This window comes from Kryptolebias marmoratus, linkage group LG8 (assembly GCF_001649575.2).
Source record: "Kryptolebias marmoratus isolate JLee-2015 linkage group LG8, ASM164957v2, whole genome shotgun sequence".
NCBI lineage: Eukaryota > Metazoa > Chordata > Actinopteri > Cyprinodontiformes > Rivulidae > Kryptolebias > Kryptolebias marmoratus.
In genome coordinates this window covers 15,175,712-15,200,020 of record NC_051437.1, presented here as the reverse complement: position 1 = coordinate 15,200,020, position 24,309 = coordinate 15,175,712, and the positions used below count along the sequence as shown (strand labels likewise).

Below are 24,309 nucleotides of genomic sequence, written 5' to 3'. Positions count from 1 at the left end.
AAAATACATGATAAAGAACATTACACGTGCAAATTTAGATAGTTTAATAATAATAATAATAATAATAATAACAGTAATTAAGCTGGAGGTTGTTAGTCAGAAAATTATGCATTTAACTTTAATTTAAAAAAAAAAAGTCAAATGAACAACTATGTGGAGTTGTTTTTGGTCCATTTCATTTTTACTTCATTTAATTTCCTCATTCCGGGTTTTACTTTGAAAACCAGAACCGGAAGCAGCGGTTTTGCACTAACTTGTGTGAATCTCATGTTTTGTTAGCCTGTCTAGCAAGCCGATGTCGACTGGTTGAAAATATTTCTAGACTAATATGTTTGGTAAGGTGTTTGCTTTTTGAATCACGACGATATGTAGGAAGTTAAACTAAATGAAATCGTGAGCTAAGACTCGCTGCTCGGATGCACTCGGGTTTAATTACCGGCTGTGCTAGCAGTAGCTACGAAGCTAACGTTTGCTAACTGGAGTTGTCGGAAAGAGGCCAGCAGGAACTGCTTTGACGTTAATTTCACCTCCTTTCATTGTGCTGGGGAAGACGGTTAAATTAGATATGTGGCCGCTGCTTGCACCACCATGGATATGAATGTTATTATAAGACGTATAAATGTCCTGAGATAATTTTCTTGGCTGTCTGTTAGCTTCCAGTTGTGCTGAGGCCCGTAGTCCTGCAGGGCCGTTGATTTAACCAAGCTAACCATCGTTTATGCAAATACATTTATGATACGTAAACCTAACTAGCATCGATAGAAGTCACACGCCTCTTAAAATCCACAGCGCCTGTAATCCCACAATATTTTTGCTAGGATAAGTTGAACACTGTCTAAAGATGTCACTTCCAGGTGTGTGTACCTCTCTGTGGTTACGTCCTTGTATTTGTTTTATGTGGTTTTCAGATTGGAAGAAGATGATTTTATGTTTGCCCTACTTTGTCGCACCTGAATTTCGCGTACAATCTTATTATTAGGTATCTGGTCTACATCCATCAGCCGACTGTCCCATTTTGTAACCCTTGCAGTGTCTTGCGTTGCCGTGTGAGATGGTGTTTGTAATTTCAGTCTGTGTAATGTGTGATCGCAGCATAAAACTGTCCAGGCGCCACTCCTAACTCGAGGGGAGGAGGATGGCTCACCAACATTCCCCACCTGAGATGTCCCAGAAGACCGAGTACCTGGAGCCTGATAATGAATCGGACGGGGACTCTGGTGTTGGGGAGGATGCTGGAGAAGATGCTGATGCCTACAATCAGCACAGTGTGGCTGAAGAAGATGAAGACGTGGAGATGGGTGGCATGAATGAAAATAGCGGGGAGTGTGAAGACTTCACGGTGTTTGTTGCCTTTCAAGGGAACATGGAAGATGAGGACTTCACTCAGAAACTTGACACTGTCCTAAATGGGATACCTAACATGCTTAATATGGGTTAGTTTTCTTTTTTTCTTTTACTTTTTATATTATCCTCTTGCATAATTGTGTATTAACAACAGTGAAGTTTTCTCTGAAAGTGAATATGTAGAAATGCCGTAGATATTAATGGAAATTCTTAAGTGCCCCTCACAGATTAGATATCCAGCAGTAGCTTGGCTTTTTAGCATTTTTTTTAACCAGCAGGCGGCTCAGGGAAGTATAGTGAGGCAGCATTGAATTAATTGCAAAGCCAGCTGTGTTCATCAGATCGTCGTCTTTCAGACTCTGAGAGGCTGCAACCGCAGCGTGTGGAGCCATGGAACAGCGTCCGTGTTACCTTCAACATTCCTCGTGACGCTGCTGAGCGACTCAGACTGTTGGCCCAGAACAATCAGCAGCAGCTCAGAGACCTGGGTATTCTCTCTGTGCAAATAGAAGGTAAGCAGTTCAGACTCAGTAGAAAGAATTCCTTCACCTTTCTTCTTTAGTCAGCTTGTCTGATGCACTTAAAACGTAATTGATGTAATAATGTCATTTTCATCTTTGTGTTCAGGGGAGGGAGCAATTAACGTGGCTGTGGGACCAAATAGAGGACAAGAAGTCCGAGTGAACGGACCAATTGGTGCACCTGGTCAGATGAGAATGGATGGTGGCTTTCCAGGCCAGCCTGGTCCAGGTATCTGTCTGCTGAATTTAACTCGAATAACTAGACTGTACTTTAAAGTACGAAAAAGAACTTTCTCGCTATCAGAACCAGTTGAAGATAAAAATGAGCAAAATATGCGGCTTGTTTATTTTTGTAATCTCTAGCATTTGGTCTTATTTTTTTTGTTCTCAATAATTTTTTAGTTACTTGAGCAACATGGCCGTTTGCTTATTTATGCTTATTTACTAAATATACATTTATGTCAACAAGGAGGGGTAAGGATGGCCAATCCATCTATGGTTCCTCCTGGCCCAGGCATGGTTGGTCAGGCTATGTTGCCAGGCAGTAGTGGACAAATGCATCCTCGTGTTCAAAGGCCACCTTCACAAACAGGTCTCCATCTTATTTTAGTTTTTGCATATCAAATGATTTGATTACAGAAATTTACCAAATCACACCTTTGACGAGACAGTAATAGATGCACTTTGCCTTCTGTACTCGCAGATATGATGGATCCGTTGATGCCGGTTATGTCCGTTCAGCAGCAGCAGCAGCAGCTTCAACATCAACAGGTTGCCCCCCATGGTTCAGGCCCCATGCCCTCTCAAGCTGCTCTTCACATGCAGGCTCTGCAGGGAGGGAGACCCCTCAACCCGGCTGCACTGCAGCAGCTCCAGCAACAGCATCATCAACAGCAGCAGGCCCAGCAGCAAGTTCAGCTCTCCCAGCTCGGACCCAGACCTCCATTCAACCCTTCAGGCCAAATGGCTGCACCTGGTTGGAATCAGTTGCCATCTGGTGTACTTCAGCCACCAGCGGCTCAGGGAGGTCCTGCGTGGAGAAAACTTCCACCCCAGGGCCAAATGGTTCAACGTCCACCCTCTCTAGCTACAGTTCAGACCCCCAATCATCCTCCACCCCCATATCCATTTGGCAGCCAGCAGGCAGGGCAGTTATTCAATGTCATGGGTCAAGGACAGTTACAGCAGCAACAGCAGGCGGGAATGGGTCAGTTTGCTGCTCCCCAACCTAAAAGCCAGCAAGCTGGTCCCGTTGGGGTTACTGGACCACCCAGGCCCCCACCACCTCTTCCATCAACTACTGGACCACAGGGCAACCTCACTGCCAAGTCCCCTGGATCATCCTCATCTCCTTTTCAGCAGGGTTCTCCAGGAACACCTCCCATGATGGCTCAGAGACCTACCACTCCACAGGGTTTCCCTCAGGGTGTTGGTTCACCAGGTAGAGCAGCCCTCGGTCAACAGGGTAACATGCAGCAAGGATTCATAGGAATGCCCCAGCATGGACAGCCTGGGGCCCAAGTTCACCCAGGTGAGTAATTCTTAGTGCCGTGTTTCAGTGATTGAAATGCAAATCGAAGAAAATTTGTATTCTAGTCATTTTAAAAGATTTGCTATAAAACAAGGATATATTTTGCAATTTACTTTTTTATAACAAAACTAGTAACCACTGATTGCAGGCATGGCAAAGCGTCCTATGGGCTTTCCAACTCCAAACTTTGTCCAAGGTCAGGTGAGTGCGAGCACTCCAGGAGCCCCTGGTGGTGGAGCCAGTCAGCAGCTACAGAGCAACCAAGCAATGACTCACACAGGTAAAAGTATGACACAGCAGATGTGTGGTTCGTTTTAAGAGAATACATTATATTGATCTACAATATATAACATTTTGGCAAAAATTAATAAAAGTGTGGGAATCCTCCAAGATGGCTCCTTTTTCCTTTAGTGTGGAGTATAAATACATTGTCAGAAAACAATATTTGTGGTTGGACTTATACTTGAACAAGGATGCTATAAATAGCATTTACCATACATACAGTGTTGTATTACTCCATAAAAAGGTCTTTAGCCACCCCTCATCTTTTTAAATTTAGCTTTTAAGGAGGCAGACCATTAACCTTTTGAAGTGGTTTTGAGCTGTAGTTTCCTACTTTTCTTTCTTTGGACTTTGGGGTCCAAGTTTTCTTCTCCTTTTCACCTTTTCAGTCCAGTTCCTGTACCAGGCCATTTAGCTTGTTTTGGTATCTTATGCTGTGGGCCCTTAAGAAAATTTCATGGAAAATAGACAAGTTCAAGACAAAATGAAATGTGGACCATCTAGAAAATACAATTTTATTTATATTTATAAAACCAGATCCTAAAATTAGGTTTTCAAAATTGCTAAATTTTTCTTCTTATCTGGTTCAAAAGGAATACAAACACGCACAATTTTAACTTAATTAAAATCTTATACCGCAAGTACAAAAAAGAGGAGCGCTATGATAAAGTGTGGTTTACTAACGACAGTATATATTTATTGTGTGTGTGTGCATATATATTTATATATATATGTGAAAACATAATTGGTTGCACCAATACATTCATTTAAAATGAGAACCTTTAAACGTGACTTATTATTGCCGTTTGAGGTTTTTTTTATTTTTTATCAAGGCTTATAATTTCACCATCAGCTTATTACGTGTTGTAAGAGGCACTAATCTTTCGTTTTCATTTTACACCAGGAACCCAGCCATCAGCCTCTGCACCAAACTCCATGCAGGGACCACCCCATGTCCAACCTAATGTTATGGCTGTGCAAAGTAGCATGGCAGGTCCACCTCCTGGTACAACAGCTGGACCTAGCATGGGCCAGCAGCAGCCTGGCCTCCAGACCCAGATGATGGGCCTCCAGCATCAGGCCCAGCCTGTGTCCTCCTCCCCCAGCCAGATGGTTCAAGGCCAGGGTGGAGGTCAGACTGTTCTTTCAAGGCCCATTGGTCAAGGGCAGAGAGGAGGGATGACCCCACCTAAGCAAATGATGCCACAGCAAGGCCAGGGGGTGATGCATGGGCAGGGTCAGATGGTTGGAGGCCAAGGGCACCATGCCATGCTCCTGCAGCAGCAGCAGCAGCAACAGCAGCAGCAGCAACAAAATTCTATGTTGGAGCAAATGGTTGCCAATCAGATGCAAGGAAACAAGCAGGCATTTGGAGGCAAGATTCCACCTGGGGTTATGCCTGGTCAGATGATGCGTGGCCCTTCACCAAATGTTCCTGGAAATATGGCTCAGTTTCAGGGACAGGTCCCACAGCAGATGACTCCACAGCAGCAGCAGCAATTGGTTCAACTTCAGCAGCAGCAATTACAACAACAACAACAACAGCATCAGCTGCAGCAGCAGCAATTACAACAACAGCAGCAACACCAGCAGATGAACCAGCAACAGCCCCAACAGGTTCCAATCTCTGGCAATCCTAATCAGACTATGAGCATGCATGGGCAACAGATGAGACTCCCTGCTGGTCATCATCTCATCCAACAACAACAGCAACAGTTACAGCAGCAGCAGTTTCAGCAGCAACAGCAGAAACAACAACAAGCTATGTTGCAACAACAACAACAGGCAGCTCAGCAGCACCAACATGTCATAGGAGATCCAAATAGTGGGGCAGGAGACATGGGTGTACAGCAAATGGTCCCTGATATGCAGGCACAGCAGCAGCAAGGCATGATTGGAGGCCCTCAGCATATGCAGATGGGAAATGGACACTTCGCAGGTCATGGCATGAACTTCAACCCACAGTTCCCAGGTCAAATGCCAATTGGAGGACCTTGCGGACAGCCAGGTGGCTTTCCAGTTAGTAAAGATGTTACACTGACTAGCCCATTGCTGGTTAATCTGCTGCAGAGTGATATCTCAGCAAGCCAGTTTGGACCAGGAGGAAAACAGGGGGCGGGTGGGGACAATCAGGCCAAGCCTAAAAAGAAGAAACCTGTGCGAAAAAAGAAGCCCAAAGAAAATGACGGACAACCGCAAGTAGAGGGACCTGGGTAATAATTCAGATGTGTTATGTTTTAATTAGGTTAAATGCTTCAGGCTTATCGTTATTGGATAATTCATATTTTTTGTCTCGTAGCGGTCTAGATGGGGCTGCTGGGATGGAAGATTCTGAAGTGCCAAATCTGGGTGGGGAGCAGGGTTTGAACTCAGAAAATTCAGCCCAGAAACTCCCTGATTTTGCCAACAGGCCTGCTGGTAAATTACAGAGTTATTGTATTGTAATTATTTTTTTTTAGTTAATTATTTTGGACCATTTTTTAGTCATGCATGCTGTAAATGTTTTTTTTATTGTATAAGTCAGATTTAACAAAGCACTTTTAAAAAGGGCTGTACACATAAAAGGTCCAGTAATATAAAAATATAAGAATATAAATATAATAAAAATAAAATAATACAATAATTATAATAATGGGTTGGAGCATTATAATAATAATTATGTCCCTCTTTCTGTTTTCAATAGGCTTTCCCAGTCAAACAGGAGAGCAGAGAGTTCTGCAGCAAGTCCCCATGCAGTTTATGCAGCAGCAGCAACAACAACAACAACAACAACAACAACATCAGATGCAGCACATGCAGCAACAGCATTTACAGCAACAGCAAATGCAGCATCAGCAGCAAATGCAACAGCAGATGCAACAGATGCAACAGCAGCAACAGCAACAATTACAACAACAACAACAAATGCAACAGCAGCAGCAGATGATGCAGGCTCTTCAGAATGCTCAAGGGCAGCAAGGGATGACAGGGCCACAAACATCAGGTCAAGGCCAGCCACAGATGCATCCTCATCAGCTGCAGCAGCAGCAGTCTCAGCAGACACACCTGCAACAGCAGGTATTATATGCGTACTTGATGGTGTTTGGTGTAAACACAGCATGTTTTCTATCTTTAGTTAATGTTGCTCTCCGTTTTACATTCTAGCAGCAGCAACAACAGCAGATGATGATGATGCTTAAGATGCAGCAGGAGCAGGCAAAGAATCGGATGCCCATGCCCCCAGGAGGCCAGCTCCCTCCTCGGGGATTGGCCAATCCTACAGAGGTGCAAAGACACCCTGTTTCACAGCAAAGCAACATGCCTGTAATGATCAGCCTTCCTGGACATGGAAGCGTGCCACCATCACCTGACAAAGCCAGGGGGATGCCCATGATGGTGAACCAACAGGTAAAAGGCAACTAGTAATGTACAAATCATGATCAATCAATGATATAAAAATATAAATATGTGAATGTGCCACTTTCAGTTTTAATTTAGAAACTTGTGCACTCATTGAATTTAATTTCTCCTTTTCCAGCTTGCAGGTGCTGCACGGAGAATGTCCCATCCTGATGTAGGGCAGGGTACCCAGGGCACGGGATCAGATGAGGTCACTACAGGTGTCCTCTCAAAGCAGGACAGGCCTGGTGGCTCAGAAATTGGGACACAGCCAGGAAATGGGACACAACAGGTTGTGTCCAGCCAGAGTTCCAATGCTCATATGATGAAGCAAGGCTCAGGTCAAACACAAATGCCCCAACATACTGGGGCCAGTCCCCAGCAGCAGTTACCCACTCAGCCTCAACAAGGAGGTCACATGTCTAGCCTTCATTTTCCTAATGCTCCTACAACCTCACAGAGCTCCAGGCCTAAAACCCCCAACAGAGCCAGCCCGAGACCATATCATCATCCTCTAACTCCAACTAATCGCCCACCCAGTACTGAGCCCTCAGAAATTAACCTTTCACCTGAGAGGCTAAATGCTTCAATTGCTGGACTGTTTCCCCCTAAAATTAACATTCCTCTCCCTCCAAGACAGCCAAACCTTAACAGGGGATTTGACCAACAGGGTTTGAACCCAACAACTCTGAAAGCAATCGGGCAGGCTCCTCCTAGTTTAACTCTAACAAACAATAACAATGGCAACGTAGGAGGAAATAACACTAACAGTCAGATGTCTTCTGGGCCTGGTGTGGGGGGTTTAGGTACGAAACAAGACAAACAACCTGGAGGCCAGAGTAAGAGGGCAAGTCCTAGCAATAGTCGCAGGTCAAGTCCAGCATCTAGTCGCAAGTCGGCCACACCAAGTCCAGGAAGACAAAAGGGGGCAAAAATTACAGTCAACTGCCCTCCACACCAGCAGCAGTTAGGAAACCCTCAAGGGCAAACAATGATGCTAAGCCCTTCAGTACCTCAGAGTCCAGTATCTTTGCCGTCACAACTAAGTGGAGGCATGGAGGCGCAGCAGACCCAAAGCCCCCTTCATGGGATTCACGGCAACCCAGCTGATGGAGTCAGGGAAAATCAGGGAATGCATACAGTTGAGCGACAAACACCTCAACCTCAGTCCCAACCATTCAGGGATTTATCCGCCCCCAGAATAACAAGTCCTCGTCTGGCAGCACCCCAGCAGCCTAAACCTGATGCAGAAGTGCAGGCAAGCACGGCCGATAGACATTCAACGCACCAAACACCTATACAGGATCCTGAGGTTTCACCTGCTCTCAGATCAGCTCCAACATCCCTTAATCAGTTACTAGATAACACAGGTGTTGCAAACATGCCACTTCGACCAGCTCAGAGTAGTACTGTTGTCATAGGAAAAGACAGCCCTAAATCTGCTTTGGATCCAGACAGACCACTTCCCGCTAATTCCCAGAGTTTTTCATCTGTTGTTACCACTGCCGCTGTACATGAAACTGAGGCTAAATCTAAACCGGCTCCTTGTATTCCTACTAGCAGTCCTGCCTTGCAGCTTACTTCAGTCCCCAGCTCACACCTGTCCACTAATGTAAACTTGAGTACTCCTCTTGGCCTGAACCCAAACCCCATCTCTAGTCTTGTAAATCCGAATTCAAGCATAAATTCAGTGGCCAGTCTTTCCAGCTCAGTCAGCACTAACACTAATGCAACCCCAGGTCTTAGCACCAGTACAGTCACTTCTGGTCAGACCAGTTCTGCCTCAGCTGTTAGTACCAGCTCTGTTGTAAACCCACCCAATTCAGCTCTTAAACCAAGTCCCAGTCCTAAACCTGTGACAAGTGTTCCCTCAGTCATACAAATCCCTGCGTCGTCAACCAACATTTCCCCCAATCAAATCAGAGTGTTGTTTGCGCCAAACCCCATCACTTCTGCCCCCACTTCACAGGTGTCCGCATCTATGGTATCCACTATGATGGCTGTCCCGAACAAGAACATTAGAGCTCAAGACATCAGACAGCAGAGCTCCGGCCCACGACCTGCTCAGTTTATCACAACCACTCCTGTATTTATCAACCCAGTTTTCCAGGTCACAGGTTCTTCTATGGCTCCCAATACAACAGTGGTGTCACAGTCGGTCACCATGGTGGGCTCTATCCAGGTGTCAGCTGGAAACATCCAACTTTCTCCTGTTCTGACTTCCTCACAATCATCAGGGGCTACAATGACAAGTGCTCAGCTCACAAAGAGTGCTGTTGGACAGGTTCATGTAGCCAGTAGTATGCCCTCTTCAGTCTCTGTTGGTACTCTCATAGCTGCTCAACAAATTAACCAAGGAAATATCAAAATGGAACATCTGGGTGAGACAAGTTCAACTCCGAAATCTGCTCTCCCTGTATGCCAGCCACCTCCCCATCCAAGCCAGTCAGTATCATCTTCTTTCCAGCCACCTCTGGCTTCTCCGCCTCCCTGTTCCAGTCCTGGAGCTGTTAACACAGTCCGAAAGAGCCCCGTGTCTCCATCTCCAGCTGCCCATGTGAAAAATAAGCCTGCATCAACCCCTGTATCTGTGTCTGGCACAGTTGACTCCCAGCAAAGCGCTGTAGAAAGGCCGATACAGGGGCACCCAGGCACAGTCCCTCCACAAGTTTTTATACCTCCTGCTAGTTCAGCCGTTCAGACTGAAGCACAAGCTCCCCATACTACTGCTGTTGGATCAAACAAGACCGTAGTTTCTTCTCAAGTCCTCAGCCAAGTTACCGTTCCCACTCAGATTGTTGGCCAGGCTCCTGTACTCACATCAGCTTCAGTCTCGAGCCAACCACAGGCAGTAAATTCTCAAGCTCCCATTGTGACTGCAGTTGGTACAACCACTGGGGTCTCCTCCAGTACACTGCTTACGACAGTGACTCCTGCTCAGACTCCTGTACCGTCTGTTGTTCCGATTGTCGCCGCACCAGGACCTGTTGAGGTATCCCACATCACATGCACTCCTGCCGCTGTCCCCAGTGGAGGCCCGTCAGGCCAGCCTGACCCTCCGGCTGCAGAGCCTTCAGTGCCGGCAGCTGCAGCACCTGCCGAATCCACTCAGACCACTTCAGGTACACACATTGTTTGGTCAGCAGAACAACAAATCGTACTCTGAGCTTGATCATCAAGGCTAGGATTATTATATTCAACAATTTTACCCTTGAAAGAGAAGTAAACATTGGAGCAGACTTATTTTAAACACCACTCATGCAAATGATCTTTTTTCTTTTTGTTTGTTTTTATTGTCCTCCATTTCCAGCACCTCTTCAACAAGAAGCTTCACAGGAACCTGGCACTGCTGAGAAGACGAGTAACTATTTTCTAATTTATTTTTATTGTTTCAAATTCAAAATAAACAAGCTCATGTGAATTTGAGGAACTTTTGCAACTAGGTGGTAGATAATTATGTGTGTGTTTTTCAGGTGAAGAGTTCTCAACAGGTTCAGAGCAAGGGTGAGATTCTTTTTAACACGGTCATCGTTCTTGCTGTTTGGTTTAATTTGGATCCAAGAGATTTTTTTATGATGTCCTTCGGTGTTGATCGTTTGAAAACCTGCCCTGATCTCGTGCTAAAGAGATGCTAAGACATTTCTAGCTTCATTGAACCACAGGGAGTTTTTTAAAGGCCACAGGGGGAAATTGTGAATAATAATAATAATATTAAACCCTCAGCCCTTGGTATGTATAATTAGCATGCAATTATATAAATATATCAAATCTTGTCAATACTAAGATTATATGTTGCAACACGTTGTATCCCTCCAGTGACCTTTATGGCCATATCTCTTCACAGAGATTGCCATATTTCGGGGTAGTGAGAAAATATTTGTTCAGCTCAATTGATAGTTTACTGCTGTTTTTCCACTTCTATCACAGATGGGCAAAGAAAAGAACGACGCCCATCAACTTAGTCCCAAGGTATGTATTATAACATAATTGTGCAGCAAAGTCATAAGCAGTAATCACATCAAGGTGGATGCTGGCGGGATGAAGATTGGCAGGATCTGTGGTAGATGAGGAAAAACAGCAGTGTCCTGATTGGTATCATATCTCTGAGTCGAGCAGACCTCCTTCAGTGATGCGCACACGTCTTGCTCATTCTTTTCTTGTTGTTTATCTGTCTGGTTCTCCCAGAGCTGCTGTGGAGAAGCCCAAGGGACCAAGCAGGCGCAGCTCCCGAGCAGAGAAGGAGGTAGAGGAGGAGCCAGTAGCAGATAGTGGCATTAGGAAGAGACCAGCTAGGCCTGGAACAAGTGCTGCAGTAAAAGGTAATATAATCACAATTGCGATTTTTAAAACGGTACGCATCATTACACGTTCGCCACACAAAATGCGTCCTAACCTTTTTGTCCACTAATAGACTTTCCTACTCTTTCAGAAACTGCAGCAAGTCCCACCCAAACCAAACGAAGGAAGTCTAAATAGGCACAGCTACAGTTGTTTACCTGTGAATTGTACTGTAAACATTTTGTTTGTTTTCTGCTGTGAATCAGTTGAAATTGGCTTCTCTGGCCTGGATTATACATTTTCACTGGAGGAAGAAACCATGTACAGATTGTTTAAACAACAACATCAACAAAAAAAAATGAAGCTATTGTTTCGTCCATGCCGTCATGTGTGCTTACGGTTTGTGTGAATGTGCTTTTTATAATAAATGCTGGATTAATCATGTGAAGATTGATAATGAAACTCACCATTACTGTATAATTATGCTGTAAAATGAAATAAAATTTTTTACTGCTTTTGTTCTGTGAAGAAACAAAGTGTTTCTTGTGTTATTTTAAAGTTGAATTCAGTGTTTGCCTGTCTATTGAGGTGCACAAATATTTAACAGGCGAGTGTTAGTAGTAGTTCTATACGTTTAGGTCAGATAAAGGTTTGTATGTTTTTAATCTTTTATTTCTGGCCTTGAAATTGATTTTTTTTTTTTATTGAAATAATTCATGTGTAATTACGAAACGCCGTGTTTGTGGACTGTTGATGGGACCGTGCGGAGCGTTTTTCTGTTGGAGCGCGCATGCGCAGTAGGTAATGGTTGGGACTCCATTCCAGGCTGTCAGTGAGAGGTTTCCCTGAACCTCGCATCCTGATCAGTCGTCCACTGTGAGAACTTTACCTGCTGTACAATAATAACAATAAGCAAACCATGACTGGGGATAATGGACGCGGAGACTCCCAGGTACTTGTTGGTCGGGAATTTGTTTAATTTTTTTTATTATTATTTTGACAGTTCACATCAATTCTTCCAACAACTGATATAACGCACGAAATAACCGCCGGGTCGTGCAATAACTGCGAAAAACAACGCCGCTTAACTAGTATTTTATAGCTTTGTAGCCAACTCTATATCTATGAAGGGTGTTTTCTATTTTAGCGGCTTTCTAATATGTGTTTTAGTTGAAACTTGAACAACCGGAGCTACCGGCATTTTAAAAATTGAATGATTAAATCCATTTTTTTCTCGCAATTTCCAGGTCAACTGTGGCGCTAAAGGAAGCGGTAGGTGCTCGGAAGCTGATTTTTTTTCTTCACGCTGACAGCTTTTAGCCGTCACTGCTTGTACCTGTCTACTGTTAGTTTTGAAAAGGACAGAAATGGCGTCCCAGAGACTAAGTCCCTTCTCCTCCACTCTCTTGCGGCTATTGTTCAAAAAGAGGGGCTGGAACGTAGGCTCGCCGCCCTCGGTGGTTCGAGCTAGCGGCGGATTCGGAACGAGGCTGGCCTCGGGCTCGTTTTGCATGCCCCCGCGTGCCGATGCGTGCGCGCCGATGCGGGGAAATTTGGAGCCCAAAGTGGTGGAATTGGGGCTGAGGACTTAGTCTCTGCGCCATTTTCTTTTTTTCCTGTGTGAAGCATCCATCCGGGGCGCCGCTCTGTGAGCCAGCTGTCCGCCGTGATGGAGGCGAGAGCGGGGGGGTGGGGGGGGGCTTACCGCAGCTCTGCCTCCAGCTCTCTCCGGCAGAGACATTTAGCTGCAACATTGGCTTTAAAACTTTAAAAACACGCACACAGAAAAGTTACCCCCTCGTTCTCGGGAGCTTTAGTGTCTTATGCTGTCACCCCCACTTTTTTATTTTATTTTATTTAATTTTAACCTCAACAAGAGCATTAGAAAAGTTCCCTTTGATGCCCTAATTTGTTGCCTAATTCCTGACAGCTATTAAAATTGTCATGATAATAATAAGGGCCCACAAAAGAGCCATTTCTGCTACTTTTCTCACTGAATATAACTTGTCCAGACAACACCTGCAGCTTTAAATAAAGATAAGACAACTCATTTACTAGGTGCTTTAAAAATACTGCTTATAAGAACTGTCCCTCTTTATGTTATAAAATTAAAGCTGTGTAAATTCTTGTCATTTATTGTCAGTTTTACATGCTAAGATAAATTATCACTGAGCTGTTTATATAATTGTGGTACACAAGGTATATTATAAGTATTCCACTGAAAAGATTTGAAATATATTCACACTAAAACACTGCTGGGTTGAAAATAACCCAATTTGTAACCCAGCCTTGGGTCAGATTTGGACCAAACCAACCCCGGGTAGTTTTAGTAATAACTTCAGTTTGCACTGGTTTTAACTCAGCTGGGTTGGGTTTTTTTTTCCCAGCATACCAGGTTTACAAAAATTTGGTTAAAATAACTACCTGAACTTCTAAAAAGTTGACTTAAAAAAGCACAACCCCAAAGTCTGGGTTTTCAGTTACAACTTGAGCTAGCTCGCACCAACAAATGTTATTTTAACAGCTCAAACTCACTGTTTAATGCAATCTGAAGTCATCACTAAGCCAACCAGGTTAACCACCTTCTTACAAGCTGTTTTTAGCATCTTAACTTCACTTTATTACATCCTAATGCAGAGGTCCAGTCAGGTTCGATTTGGTCAACATCTGACTTAAAATGGCGGACTGTAAAGAACGATACGGGCCAATATTTAGTCAAACTTACCCAACAGCTTTAACCCAGCAGTTGAGTTATCACAATAACCCAGCAGTTTTTAGTGTGTACTTGCATTCTGATAAACTCTTACCATGTTTTTTTCAAAAACAGCTCATTTCAATTACTTGTAATAAAGTAGTTTATAATGTGTGTGCAAAACTGCCCTTTTCCCCGCTCTCTGTATCTTGCTTCAAATGTGTTAAAATATTTAGAAGAAAAACAAAACACCCACCGTGTGGCTGGAGGTTTGAATTAAAGACGTGTCTAACAGCTGACTGATACAGAATTTTCTACTCTTAGTTGTCTTTTTCTTTCTGGATGAAATAGTCTGAGTTTTCCCTGTGTTTGCTCGTGTTTTGTTGCTTGTTTAAGTCCTTGGCATTGTGATTTTTTGAAACTTTCTTGTTTTTTTTTTTGCATGTTGAACTTTTTGGATGCGTTTACATCGTACTGCACATATGTGAGCCGTGTGGTATTTTTAATGCTCTCTTACAGACTGACTTCTGTCTTGTGTTGCAGACGCTCACAAACACAAAGACAAGCACAAAGACAGGGAACACAGACACAAAGATCACAAGAAAGACAAGGAAAGAGAAAAGATAAAGCACAGCAACAGGTAAGGGGGGGGGGGTTCTCCTCTCGCTGTTTGGTGAATACTTGAATCTGTGTTTATTCTTCATTGATCCGTTTTCTTGTTAACACTTAAGTTTCGTATGTCCTCGTGAGCATGTTAAAATGAAGAAATTGAGAACACAGCTCCGGTGGAAAAGAGGCGGCGTTGTCAGGAAACGTGACGCGGTCACAAAAGTTCCTGCTGATGTTATGAAAACTAACAAAATTGTCCCGTTAAATCAGCAAACATACATTAGAATGCCGCTTTTAAATCCACTTGCATGAATGAAGTCTGCAGAGCATTTTTTAGGCCTTCTTTAAAACCTTTGCTAAGTTTCTTGCCTGGCAGAAACAGCTGTAATAACAGAGATGACTGCTGTGGCCTATGATGCCGCCATTACACGTTACATGTTGTGTTAGTGACATCCTCAGTGTCTGTGCGCTGCTTTTGACCTCCTGCACTTGACCTCTGTGGCTTTCGTGCCTCAGCGAACAGAAGGAGCACTCCGAGAAGAAACACCGGGACAAAGAGAAGCTGAGGCACGGTGATGGCAGCTCAGACAAGCACAGAGAGAAACACAAAGACAAGGACAAAGAGAAGAGGAGAGAGGACAGGGTTCGTTTATCGGCTCGCGCTGCCTCTTCCTTTTTTTTTTTCAACATCATCTCTTTAAACACGAAAGCTGCTGGTACGCGTTTAATGATCTGTTCTGATTCTTTTGAAACAGATTCAGTCGTCCCACTCAGACAAGCCGAAAAAGGAGAAGGAAAATGGATATGTGAGGTACACAACATACACGTAAAGGCAGCATAATATTAGCGATTATTAAAGGGCTATGTTACTAATAACTCAGTGTGTGACTCAGAGAGACGAGTCCTGCCGCCATCAAGAGCGAGCCTGAAGATGACAACAGCTTCTATCCGTCTCCGAAACACAACAAGACCTCCAAACGAGAGTGTGATGACGAAGAGTAGGTGTTATGCAAATCTAATCTCAGTGGTTAGTGTCGGCAGTTTTATTAAACTCAGCATTTCAACTGTTTACAGATATGAATACAAGCCCAAAAAAGTCAAAGTGGAGCATGAGAAAAAGGCCAAGAAGAGGAAACACGAGTACGAAGATGACGAGGAGGATGAGGTACGTCGAGCTTTCGTTCATTGTTGTCCTTTTTTTTTTTTTTTCTGCCGTTGTGTGACTTCGGATTTCAGTAAATAAGTTGCTTTTGGTGTTGCAGAACATCAAGCACAAAAAGAAGACAAAAGACAAAAAAACATTGGAGGGGAAGAAAGCTAAAAAAGAGGAAGAGGAGAAATGGAAATGGTAAGACCACTTATGTGTCAAATGGCTTTTTTTCCCTCATGAAATTCCGTGCCAAGGACAGCTGGCTGATACCTTCTATTTCTTTCCTCTAATGGGTTGCGTTTGTGGTCACCAGGTGGGAGGAGGAACGATATACAGATGGCTCCAAATGGCGTTTTCTTGAGCATAAGGGTCCCGTGTTTGCTCCTCCATATGAACCCATGCCAGACAAAGTGAAGTTTTACTACAACGGTAAGCTTATCTCCATGTAAACGATGATTCATTCGTTTTTAGGCCAAGACTCCAGTGAGGTTTTTGTCATTTTTAGGTAAGCCCATGAAACTCAGTGCTCCTGCTGAGGAAGTAGCCACGTTTTTTGCCAAGATGTTGGATCACGAGTACACCACCAAGGACATCTTCAGGAAGAATTTCTTTAAGGACTGGAGGAAGGTGAGGAGAACAGGCACGCGAAGCGCGGTAGTTTCAAGGCTTCAAACTGAAACGTGTAAATTTCTCTTGTATCTTAGGAAATGACGTCAGAGGAGAAGTCAAAAATCACAGACCTGAATAAGTGTGACTTTGGGGAGATGAACGAGTACTTCAAGGCCCAATCAGAGGCTCGCAAGCAGATGTCAAAGGAGGAGAAGCAGGTAGGTTTTCATTCAGCCCCGGGAGTCTTTTGAACATTGTGGAGTCAGTCACTCGGTGCGTCTACACGCTGCAGAAAATCAAGGAGGAAAACGAGCGGCTCCTCCAGGAGTACGGCTTCTGCATCATGGACAACCACAAGGAGAGGATCGGAAACTTCCGCATCGAGCCCCCGGGACTCTTTCGAGGACGAGGCGACCATCCAAAGATGGGAATGCTGAAACGACGCATCCGACCCGAAGACATCATTATTAACTGTAGCAAGTGTGTAGTCTCATTCTCACTTTTTAATTTTTAAGGTTGTGACTTTTTATCATTTCAGAAAGCAGCTCACGTTATAGTGTGTAGTTCTGAGATGTGCCACAAGGTGGCCCTGTCAAACTGCTGGAAGTGCTATTATGTTGCATGATGATTATCTGTAGGAGTTATAAGATGAGAGTGAGTCCATGTGGAAGCTTTCAGTTTTCACATTTCACGGTAAGTTCACATTTAGGAAGATAAATTACATTTATTCAGTTGTTCTCCATTAGTTTTTCTGTGTTCAACATCTTCTGTTGTTATCTGCTCCTTTCATCTTTTGCCTATCCGGTGGTGATTTCTGGAGTTATTTATACACCAGTGTTGGGTTTTATCTGTGCCCTCCCATGCCTGAGGGGTGCATGCTAGATAGCTTACTAGAAAGCTAGTTTGCAGCAATTGGTTGTTATAAAAAGACACTGCATGAAGAATGTTTGTGGCATGACTCTTACACACACACACACACACAAACGCCACTGGCATCGTGTCAAAGGTAGTCTTCCTGTCGGAGCACACTGTATCTGCAGAACAATTGCACAACCCAGGGAGGACGTGTTCATCCCCACATACTGGACATAATAGCTGCAATGTTGTGTCAAAGCTGTGGTGTTTCCAATATAAAGTTAATCCTGAACTGGTCTTTTAGAGGGTTAATAGTTTGGAACAGATGATTTTTGGATCTGTACACACAAAGGGGAAAAAATGCAATTCTGGCAGAGTGGAACAATTACACATCTGACTTAAGTTCCTATGTTTGTTTAATGCGCAAGGTAAAAGTCAGTAGTAATGCAGCCTGTTTTTGCCTAGGGACTCCAAGCACCCTAAACCTCCCCCAGGTACAAAGTGGAAGGAGGTCCGCCATGACAACAAGGTGACCTGGTTAGCATCATGGACAGAGAACATCCAGGGCTCCATCAAGTACATCATGCTGAACCCCAGCTCCAGAATCAAGGTGCCTGTCCCCTCTTACCGTCAGCCTCCAGTGGCTTTTCTGTCATCCGACGGATCTTTTTTCCTTTTTTACTTAAGGTACAGTGTCTTTGTGTTTGTGCAGGGGGAGAAGGACTGGCAGAAATATGAGACCGCCCGACGTCTGAAGAAGTGCGTGGATCGCATTCGCGCTCAGTATCGGGAGGACTGGAAGTCAAAGGAGATGAGGATCAGACAGAGAGCCGTGGCACTCTATTTTATTGACAAGGTGAATAAAACGTCTTTTAAAAGTCCCGCTTTAAGTAGTTTGACTTTAATAAGTGGCTCTAAATGTCACTGAAATGATTTAATTAATTTATTTCAGTGAATAGCCGAAGCTTCCTTCATTCCAGTGGTAAACCGTGTTCAAAGAACCAACTCTGAAGATTTTTTTATAATGGATTGTTTTTTTTCTTGCAGCTTGCTCTGAGGGCAGGTAACGAAAAGGAGGAAGGCGAGACAGCGGACACCGTTGGCTGCTGCTCGCTGCGGGTGGAGCACATCAAACTGTACCCCAAGCTGGACGAGCAGGAGTACGTGGTGGAGTTCGATTTCCTGGGGAAAGACTCCATCCGCTACTACAACAAGATCCCAGTGGAGAAAAGGGTGAGAAAGTGTAAGAGGAGAGAAGAGGAGGGCGAAGGATCTGTGGCAAATATATCACAAGGCAAAAAAAACAAACGGAATCGTGCTTTTATGAGGGTGGCTTTTAGTGTGCGTTTGACAGATTTGGAATTTAGTTTTAATCAGATAAGATGTTTTTACTCTGGAGGATGTTTGCACAGGCAGGTGACCAGATCCAGCTCTGCTTCAGAGTTTCCTGCTATTACTGGAGTGTTCTCAACAACACACACACTCACTTAAGGCATAGTTTTCTATTACCAATCCTTCAGTATACTGTATATGCCTCGTCACTGTCTATTCGACTAAATAGCCTCACTACTTTGCCAGTAAGATATGGATGCACTGAAAAGAAAACAGCAACCTGTAATCAATAGTCCACCTGTACTTACTAACAACTGATGACATGTACCTACAGTACAACTCCCTGCTCCTTCTGGCTGAAATGTCATGATCCATTTATGAATTCAAGTGATTTGAAGTAGTTTTTTTGTGTTTATTTCTCATCAGGTCTTCAAAAACCTTCAGCTGTTTCTGGAGAACAAACAGCCCGAAGATGACCTGTTCGACCGACTGAACGTGAGAAACACATAAAATCTGTTTTCCCGGCTTTAGTTTCACAAAGAAAAGGCAAACTGTCTCCATTTTTTGATAACAGCATTACTCATCTGTCCCTGCACCTCTGTTCCCTTCAGACTTCTATTCTGAATAAGCACTTACAGGAGCTGATGGACGGACTAACAGCCAAAGTTTTTCGTACCTACAATGCCTCGATCACCCTTCAACAGCAGCTGAAGGAACTCTCCTGCTGTGAGTCGCCGCACTTTCATTCAGTCTTAAACATCTACGCCAGCAAGATGATAAAAGACAGATGATAACACTTGGAATGATGGGATTGAATACTTCTAATGCAACATAAAAACAGCAGATCCTTAAGTTTTAGTCAAGTTCCTCTGTTGTGCTGCCTTTGTATTTCCAGCTGACGACAACATCCCAGCTAAGATCCTGTCGTACAACCGAGCCAACAGAGCCGTGGCCATCTTGTGTAACCACCAGAGAGCTCCACCCAAAACATTCGAGAAGTCCATGCAGAATCTTCAGACCAAGGTGCATCTCTGAGTCACACCTAGTTTTGTTTTTTTGTTGTCTAAGACAGAAATCATCCACGGAGATATATATATATATTTTTGCTCATTCAGCATCTGTTTGTGTTTGCAGATTGATGAGAAACAAAACCAACTATCAGCAGCCAGAAAGCAGCTGAAGGCCGCCAAAGCCGATCACAAGGCTTCACATGATGAAAAGAGCAAAAAGTAAAAACGCCTAAACACTGTTAGCTATTAGGAAAGCTGTATGACCTATTCCTTTTTTTTAATTTACCCATCTCTATCCTTGTAAAAGCCAAACAAATTAGGATCTGTACAGAGTTGTCAAGAACAAATTAAAGATGTTTTCTTTTGTCCCTTTTTTCAGCCAGCCCGCGTCTTTATTCATTCCCATTTCTGCTGTCGTCTGTTTCTCTCTCTCAGGGCTGTTGAGGTGAAGCGTAAAGCCGTGCAGAGGATAGAAGAGCAGCTGATGAAGCTTCAGGTTCAGGCCACCGACAGGGAGGAGAACAAGCAGATCGCCCTGGGCACCTCCAAGCTCAACTACCTGGATCCGCGCATCTCTGTCGCCTGGTATTTATGTTGCGCAGCAATCGCTGGCTCCGCGTGCTATTTTAATGTCAGTTGTTGCTACGGGGTGAAGAAGCTTTAACAATAAAGGCACTTGTTGCACTGGGCAGCTGCCTGAGCGTGGCAGGGCGTGTGGGGCAACCGTGGTGGAAAAAAAAAAAAAAAAAGGCAGGAAATGGCCTTGCATTGTAGGAAAAGGAGCAGCGGGAGCAAAAAAAAAAAAAAACAACCTAACGGCTGCAGAAGGAGAATAGAGGAAGAAAAGCGTGCGAGCGCGAGGAACAATGGGGTTTGTTTCTGTAAGCAAGGGAGCGTCCCCAAATATCACGCCTTCCTCCATGTGGGAAGTCGGCGAGGAGCTGTCTGTGAGCTGAATGCACGGCCAGGCCTCAGAGGAGGGGAACAGTGGCCCGCCTAACCAATGCCCCACAGCTATTTCTGGAGAACCCCGTCCTCCAGCACAATGGCCGCTGGAATGCTCTGTGCTTTCGCCTGGTTGTTGTGTCAGGGATGGGGTTCCCTCAAACTGGGTGGTGCCTGGGAATGTGGCGCGTAGTGTGAGAAAGTGGGCAAACGAGATGACGCCACAGCAGCCTGAGAGTCAGCCAGTCCAAACTGGTGATGTGGCCCTGCGAGACGCCGTCAGTCCACTTTCCTCATTAAACGATTCTTTAAAAACATTAAGAAAGAGGAAATAAACCAGATCAGGTTAGCAAGAGAAGCTAAATGGTGAATTCAGCTGGAGCGAATGAACATGGCACTTTTATTTGTTTTAATCTGGGTGTTCATGCATTTACTTCAGTGTATTTTGGGTTCATGTAATACTACTTTGTATTTCTTTTAATCAAATTTATAATTAACACCAGTGGATGTAAATGACAAGTTTTTACTAAGAATGTCTTTAATCATATTTATAGCATTTATTATATAAAATTCAGTTGTGTTTGAATTTAAAAAAAATTAACTCCAGAGCTAAAGTCCATATAATAAATATATATATATATATATATATATATTTTTGCAAATTTATACATAAGAGTATAACCACAGCGATGAGCTAGGACAGCAGGGTCTTCCTTTGCAAGGTAAAGAATATTTATATTTTTTCAGTCAAGTTCTCCAGTCAGGGCCAGTAAAAGAAGTATCTGCAGATCATAAAATGTATTTTAAGGCAATTATTTATGTTTCCTCAGAGAAGGGAAACATATGCTCCAAAGAGCATTACTTAGAAGGTATCAAAGTTCTCAAATGGGATTTAAAAAATTATCTAAAATATTTCCAAGCCAGCCATTGATGGCACTGTTAACCTTACATTTTTGTTTTGAGCTTATTTTTTATCAAAATCTTCAGGGAAAATTTAAAGTATAATTTAATTTGAGCTTTATTATGACCAAACGTGTAGTGTCTGTAGAGTCTAATGTGTTTGATCTGTCAGAGAAGGCAGCCATAAATACATCAGAATAGATTTTTTTCTTTAGATTTTAGTATTTTCTGTCAGCAACTGACTGTCAGATTTTCTTCACTTGTTTATTTATTTTTTGCCTTTTGGCAAAATCAAGTCACATAAACGACCTGTTTATGTCGTTTTGGTGAAACGTCTCATTAGAATTGTTGGTGGACAAAACTTAAACTAAGAAAAATAAAGGATAAAGAAGAAATACTTATTTAATTTAATATTTAATTCGGCAAAAACAACTAAAGACGTATCAAACCAACTGTTGTCGTTTATTTTTTTTTAAGATCTCCTAAAAACAAAAAAAACGCTCTCCTAAGTCAGAACGTTACCCCGGTTCCGTCTTTTCCTCCTCCTGAATCGGTTCTTCTGTCCAGGTGTAAGAAGTGGGGCGTTCCTATCGAGAAGATCTACAACAAGACGCAGAGGGAGAAGTTCGCCTGGGCGATCGACATGGCCGAGAAGGATTACGAGTTTTAATCGAGCGTTTTTACAATTTTCTACCCGGGGCCTTTGATTGTAAGGGCGGTTCCGTCGCTGATGTCAAATGGTTTGTTTTTTTTTTTCCCACCGCGCGCCAACCTGCGAGGCAGAGGAAGGAGAAAGCCAAGACTGCACTTAAGCTGTGATCCCAGGTTAATAATCATGCTGTACATATTGATGGGTCGTTGTCCCACGCAGGGAGGAAATGAACTCTTGAACCCTTTCACCGAGGTGCCACGAGGCATCTCTTCTTAGGAACTTTATAATATTGTGTATGTAGCCGCAGACTGTAATCCAGCAACACGTGAAGTATTATGTTGTGTCAGATGAGATGTTCTGAAATCTGTAAGCCATTAATCAGATTTATAGGAAGATCCTTATATTCTCATAGAATAATAAATTAATGTGTGTGGGGGGGGAGCGGCGGATTTCAGCTGGAGTTTGTTTTAACGCGAAGGACCGGTGAACCCGACTGACTGATGACAGTGTGAGGAACTGCGCCGCTAACACACGTTAGCACACAGAATGTCATCTTCCATCCATGCAGTTTTAGTTTGCTGTTTATTTCAGGGATGTACATATTTTCGTAATTTCTTCAGTGATCGTCATTCACTGCTTGTTTTTTTTTTTCGTTTTTAAACGTGTGCTATATGCATCCTCAACAAAAAGCTCTTTGTCGCTCACATGCAGTGTGTGTGTGTGTGTGGTCTCAGTTTTACAACGAACAGGGCGTAACATCGATCTTGGTTACTTGAAATAGCTGACGTATCGCGTTCTGTGTGCCAGAGTTAAGAGAAGACTGTTCCCTCTGACGGAGGGCTGTGGATTTTGCCAAAAAACGATCCCATCGGCTGTACTCGTAGTGTGCTGTTTTTGTATTGCCACGACACCCGAGAACTCGTCTTAGAATAATATCCTACTGTGGATGGGTATTTGAACTTCTCCTCATTAATATTTCTTCTTATTTAATCAATTATGACACAATCTTATCGTCACTTGAAAGCTTGTTTCTTTTTCCAGCTTTGTAGTTTTCAGAATAAAGCATCTACCTTGCCCTATTTGTCTTGTGCTTGTCTTTTTTTCTTTCCTTATGTTTGTAAAAAGGGAGTAGATAAAAATTGTTTTGCTGGGTGTACAAAAAGAGACGTTCTTTTCATGAAGTTAATCAGCAGCTCTTTGGCAAACAGGGTCAAAGTCCAGCAATCATTATTATCAACACTTTATTCTACTTTTACATGCTTTTATCTCTCTGTAGGTGGGTTTTCAGTGGACATGGTTTCACTGTGAGTGAGGGGACTTTATTTACAGAGTTACCTGTTACTTAACTTGGAGAAAGGCTTGTGTGCTGAAGGAGCCGATAGAGGGCGCTCCCGTTCAGGGAAACTTACATTAAGCTCACTGTGTTTCTGCAAAAGAAGCTTCAGGAAGTTGGTCAAATGCCTTCAAAATAAGTGCACGGTCTTGTTAGTGATTATGAAAGCCAATCTACAGGCTGTATTTGCCTCACATTTCTTTTAAAAAAAACAAATATGAAGACTTGGAACATCAACCTATATTGTCGTAGGATAAAAAAAATAATTTAAAAAAAGTTTGGGATACAAGCAGCTTGAGATCTGAGATATGTGGCTTTATTTGAAACCACTGAGCCCACAGTTTCACGCATGGTAACTTATCTAGGTTTTATTAATTCAAACAAATCAACTTTACAGAATCTTATGAACAAACCCGAGGGGGCTTTCTGGTCCTGGACAGCCCATGCAGAAACTCCAGCTAACAATCAGAGGCCACAGTCAAATTGTAAAAGGCTGATAGTAGACAAAGAGTAACTATAAAAAGACAAAGATAGGACACAGCTTGACTAAAAAAATGTAACCTCAAGAACATGATCTCTGCAAAGCAAAGAATCCACATACAGCAAAAAAAGGGGTTAAAATTGGCACAGGAAGAGACAGAAAACAACCTGTATTATGTAAAAATCTGCCAAAACTGAGAGCAAAAATAAATAAATAAAATAAAACTAAACTGGACTCTAAAATGACCTATATTAGATTTATGTCTTCAGTATATTTATTCATCTGTGAGCTAAAACAAATTAAAATATTTTAGATGTTTTATTTCACTCTGATTATACCCAGCTGATATATTTTCTTCTTGATGCTTTGCTTATTGTGACCATTACAGAAAATAAAAAAGGACAGAA

General features: G+C 43.2%; 2 protein-coding genes across 4 annotated transcripts; both read left to right on the top strand.

Moving 5' to 3' along the window:
• Positions 1 to 213: 213 nt before the first annotated feature.
• ncoa6 (nuclear receptor coactivator 6) lies at positions 214 to 11,866 on the top strand. Of its 3 annotated transcripts, none has more exons than XM_017415078.3 (17): positions 214 to 335; positions 1,093 to 1,433; positions 1,701 to 1,856; positions 1,972 to 2,094; positions 2,335 to 2,457; positions 2,569 to 3,396; positions 3,545 to 3,676; positions 4,583 to 5,891; positions 5,978 to 6,096; positions 6,362 to 6,735; positions 6,826 to 7,065; positions 7,196 to 10,178; positions 10,367 to 10,417; positions 10,530 to 10,560; positions 10,984 to 11,025; positions 11,242 to 11,375; positions 11,486 to 11,866. In XM_017415078.3, exons 2-17 carry the CDS (start codon positions 1,136 to 1,138, stop codon positions 11,530 to 11,532), a joined length of 6,990 nt encoding a protein of 2,329 aa, XP_017270567.1. In that variant the 5' UTR covers positions 214 to 335; positions 1,093 to 1,135; the 3' UTR covers positions 11,533 to 11,866. The 3 variants fall into 3 exon arrangements, with proteins under 3 accessions (XP_017270567.1, XP_017270566.1, XP_017270568.1); XM_017415077.3 differs by having other exon boundaries at positions 6,823 to 7,065; XM_017415079.3 differs by lacking the exon at positions 10,984 to 11,025 and having other exon boundaries at positions 6,823 to 7,065.
• Positions 11,867 to 12,124: 258 nt separating this feature from the next.
• Positions 12,125 to 23,163, top strand: top1 (DNA topoisomerase I). The gene is made up of 21 exons (XM_017415215.3): positions 12,125 to 12,286; positions 12,582 to 12,606; positions 14,570 to 14,666; positions 15,152 to 15,278; positions 15,391 to 15,446; positions 15,529 to 15,633; positions 15,710 to 15,800; positions 15,898 to 15,983; positions 16,099 to 16,214; positions 16,291 to 16,412; positions 16,490 to 16,612; positions 16,687 to 16,874; positions 17,715 to 17,859; positions 17,962 to 18,105; positions 18,297 to 18,482; positions 19,008 to 19,076; positions 19,193 to 19,307; positions 19,477 to 19,604; positions 19,716 to 19,810; positions 20,027 to 20,176; positions 22,004 to 23,163. The coding sequence occupies exons 1-21, from the start codon at positions 12,254 to 12,256 to the stop codon at positions 22,104 to 22,106; spliced, it is 2,304 nt and encodes a 767-aa protein (XP_017270704.1). The 5' UTR covers positions 12,125 to 12,253; the 3' UTR covers positions 22,107 to 23,163.
• Positions 23,164 to 24,309: the final 1,146 nt, after the last annotated feature.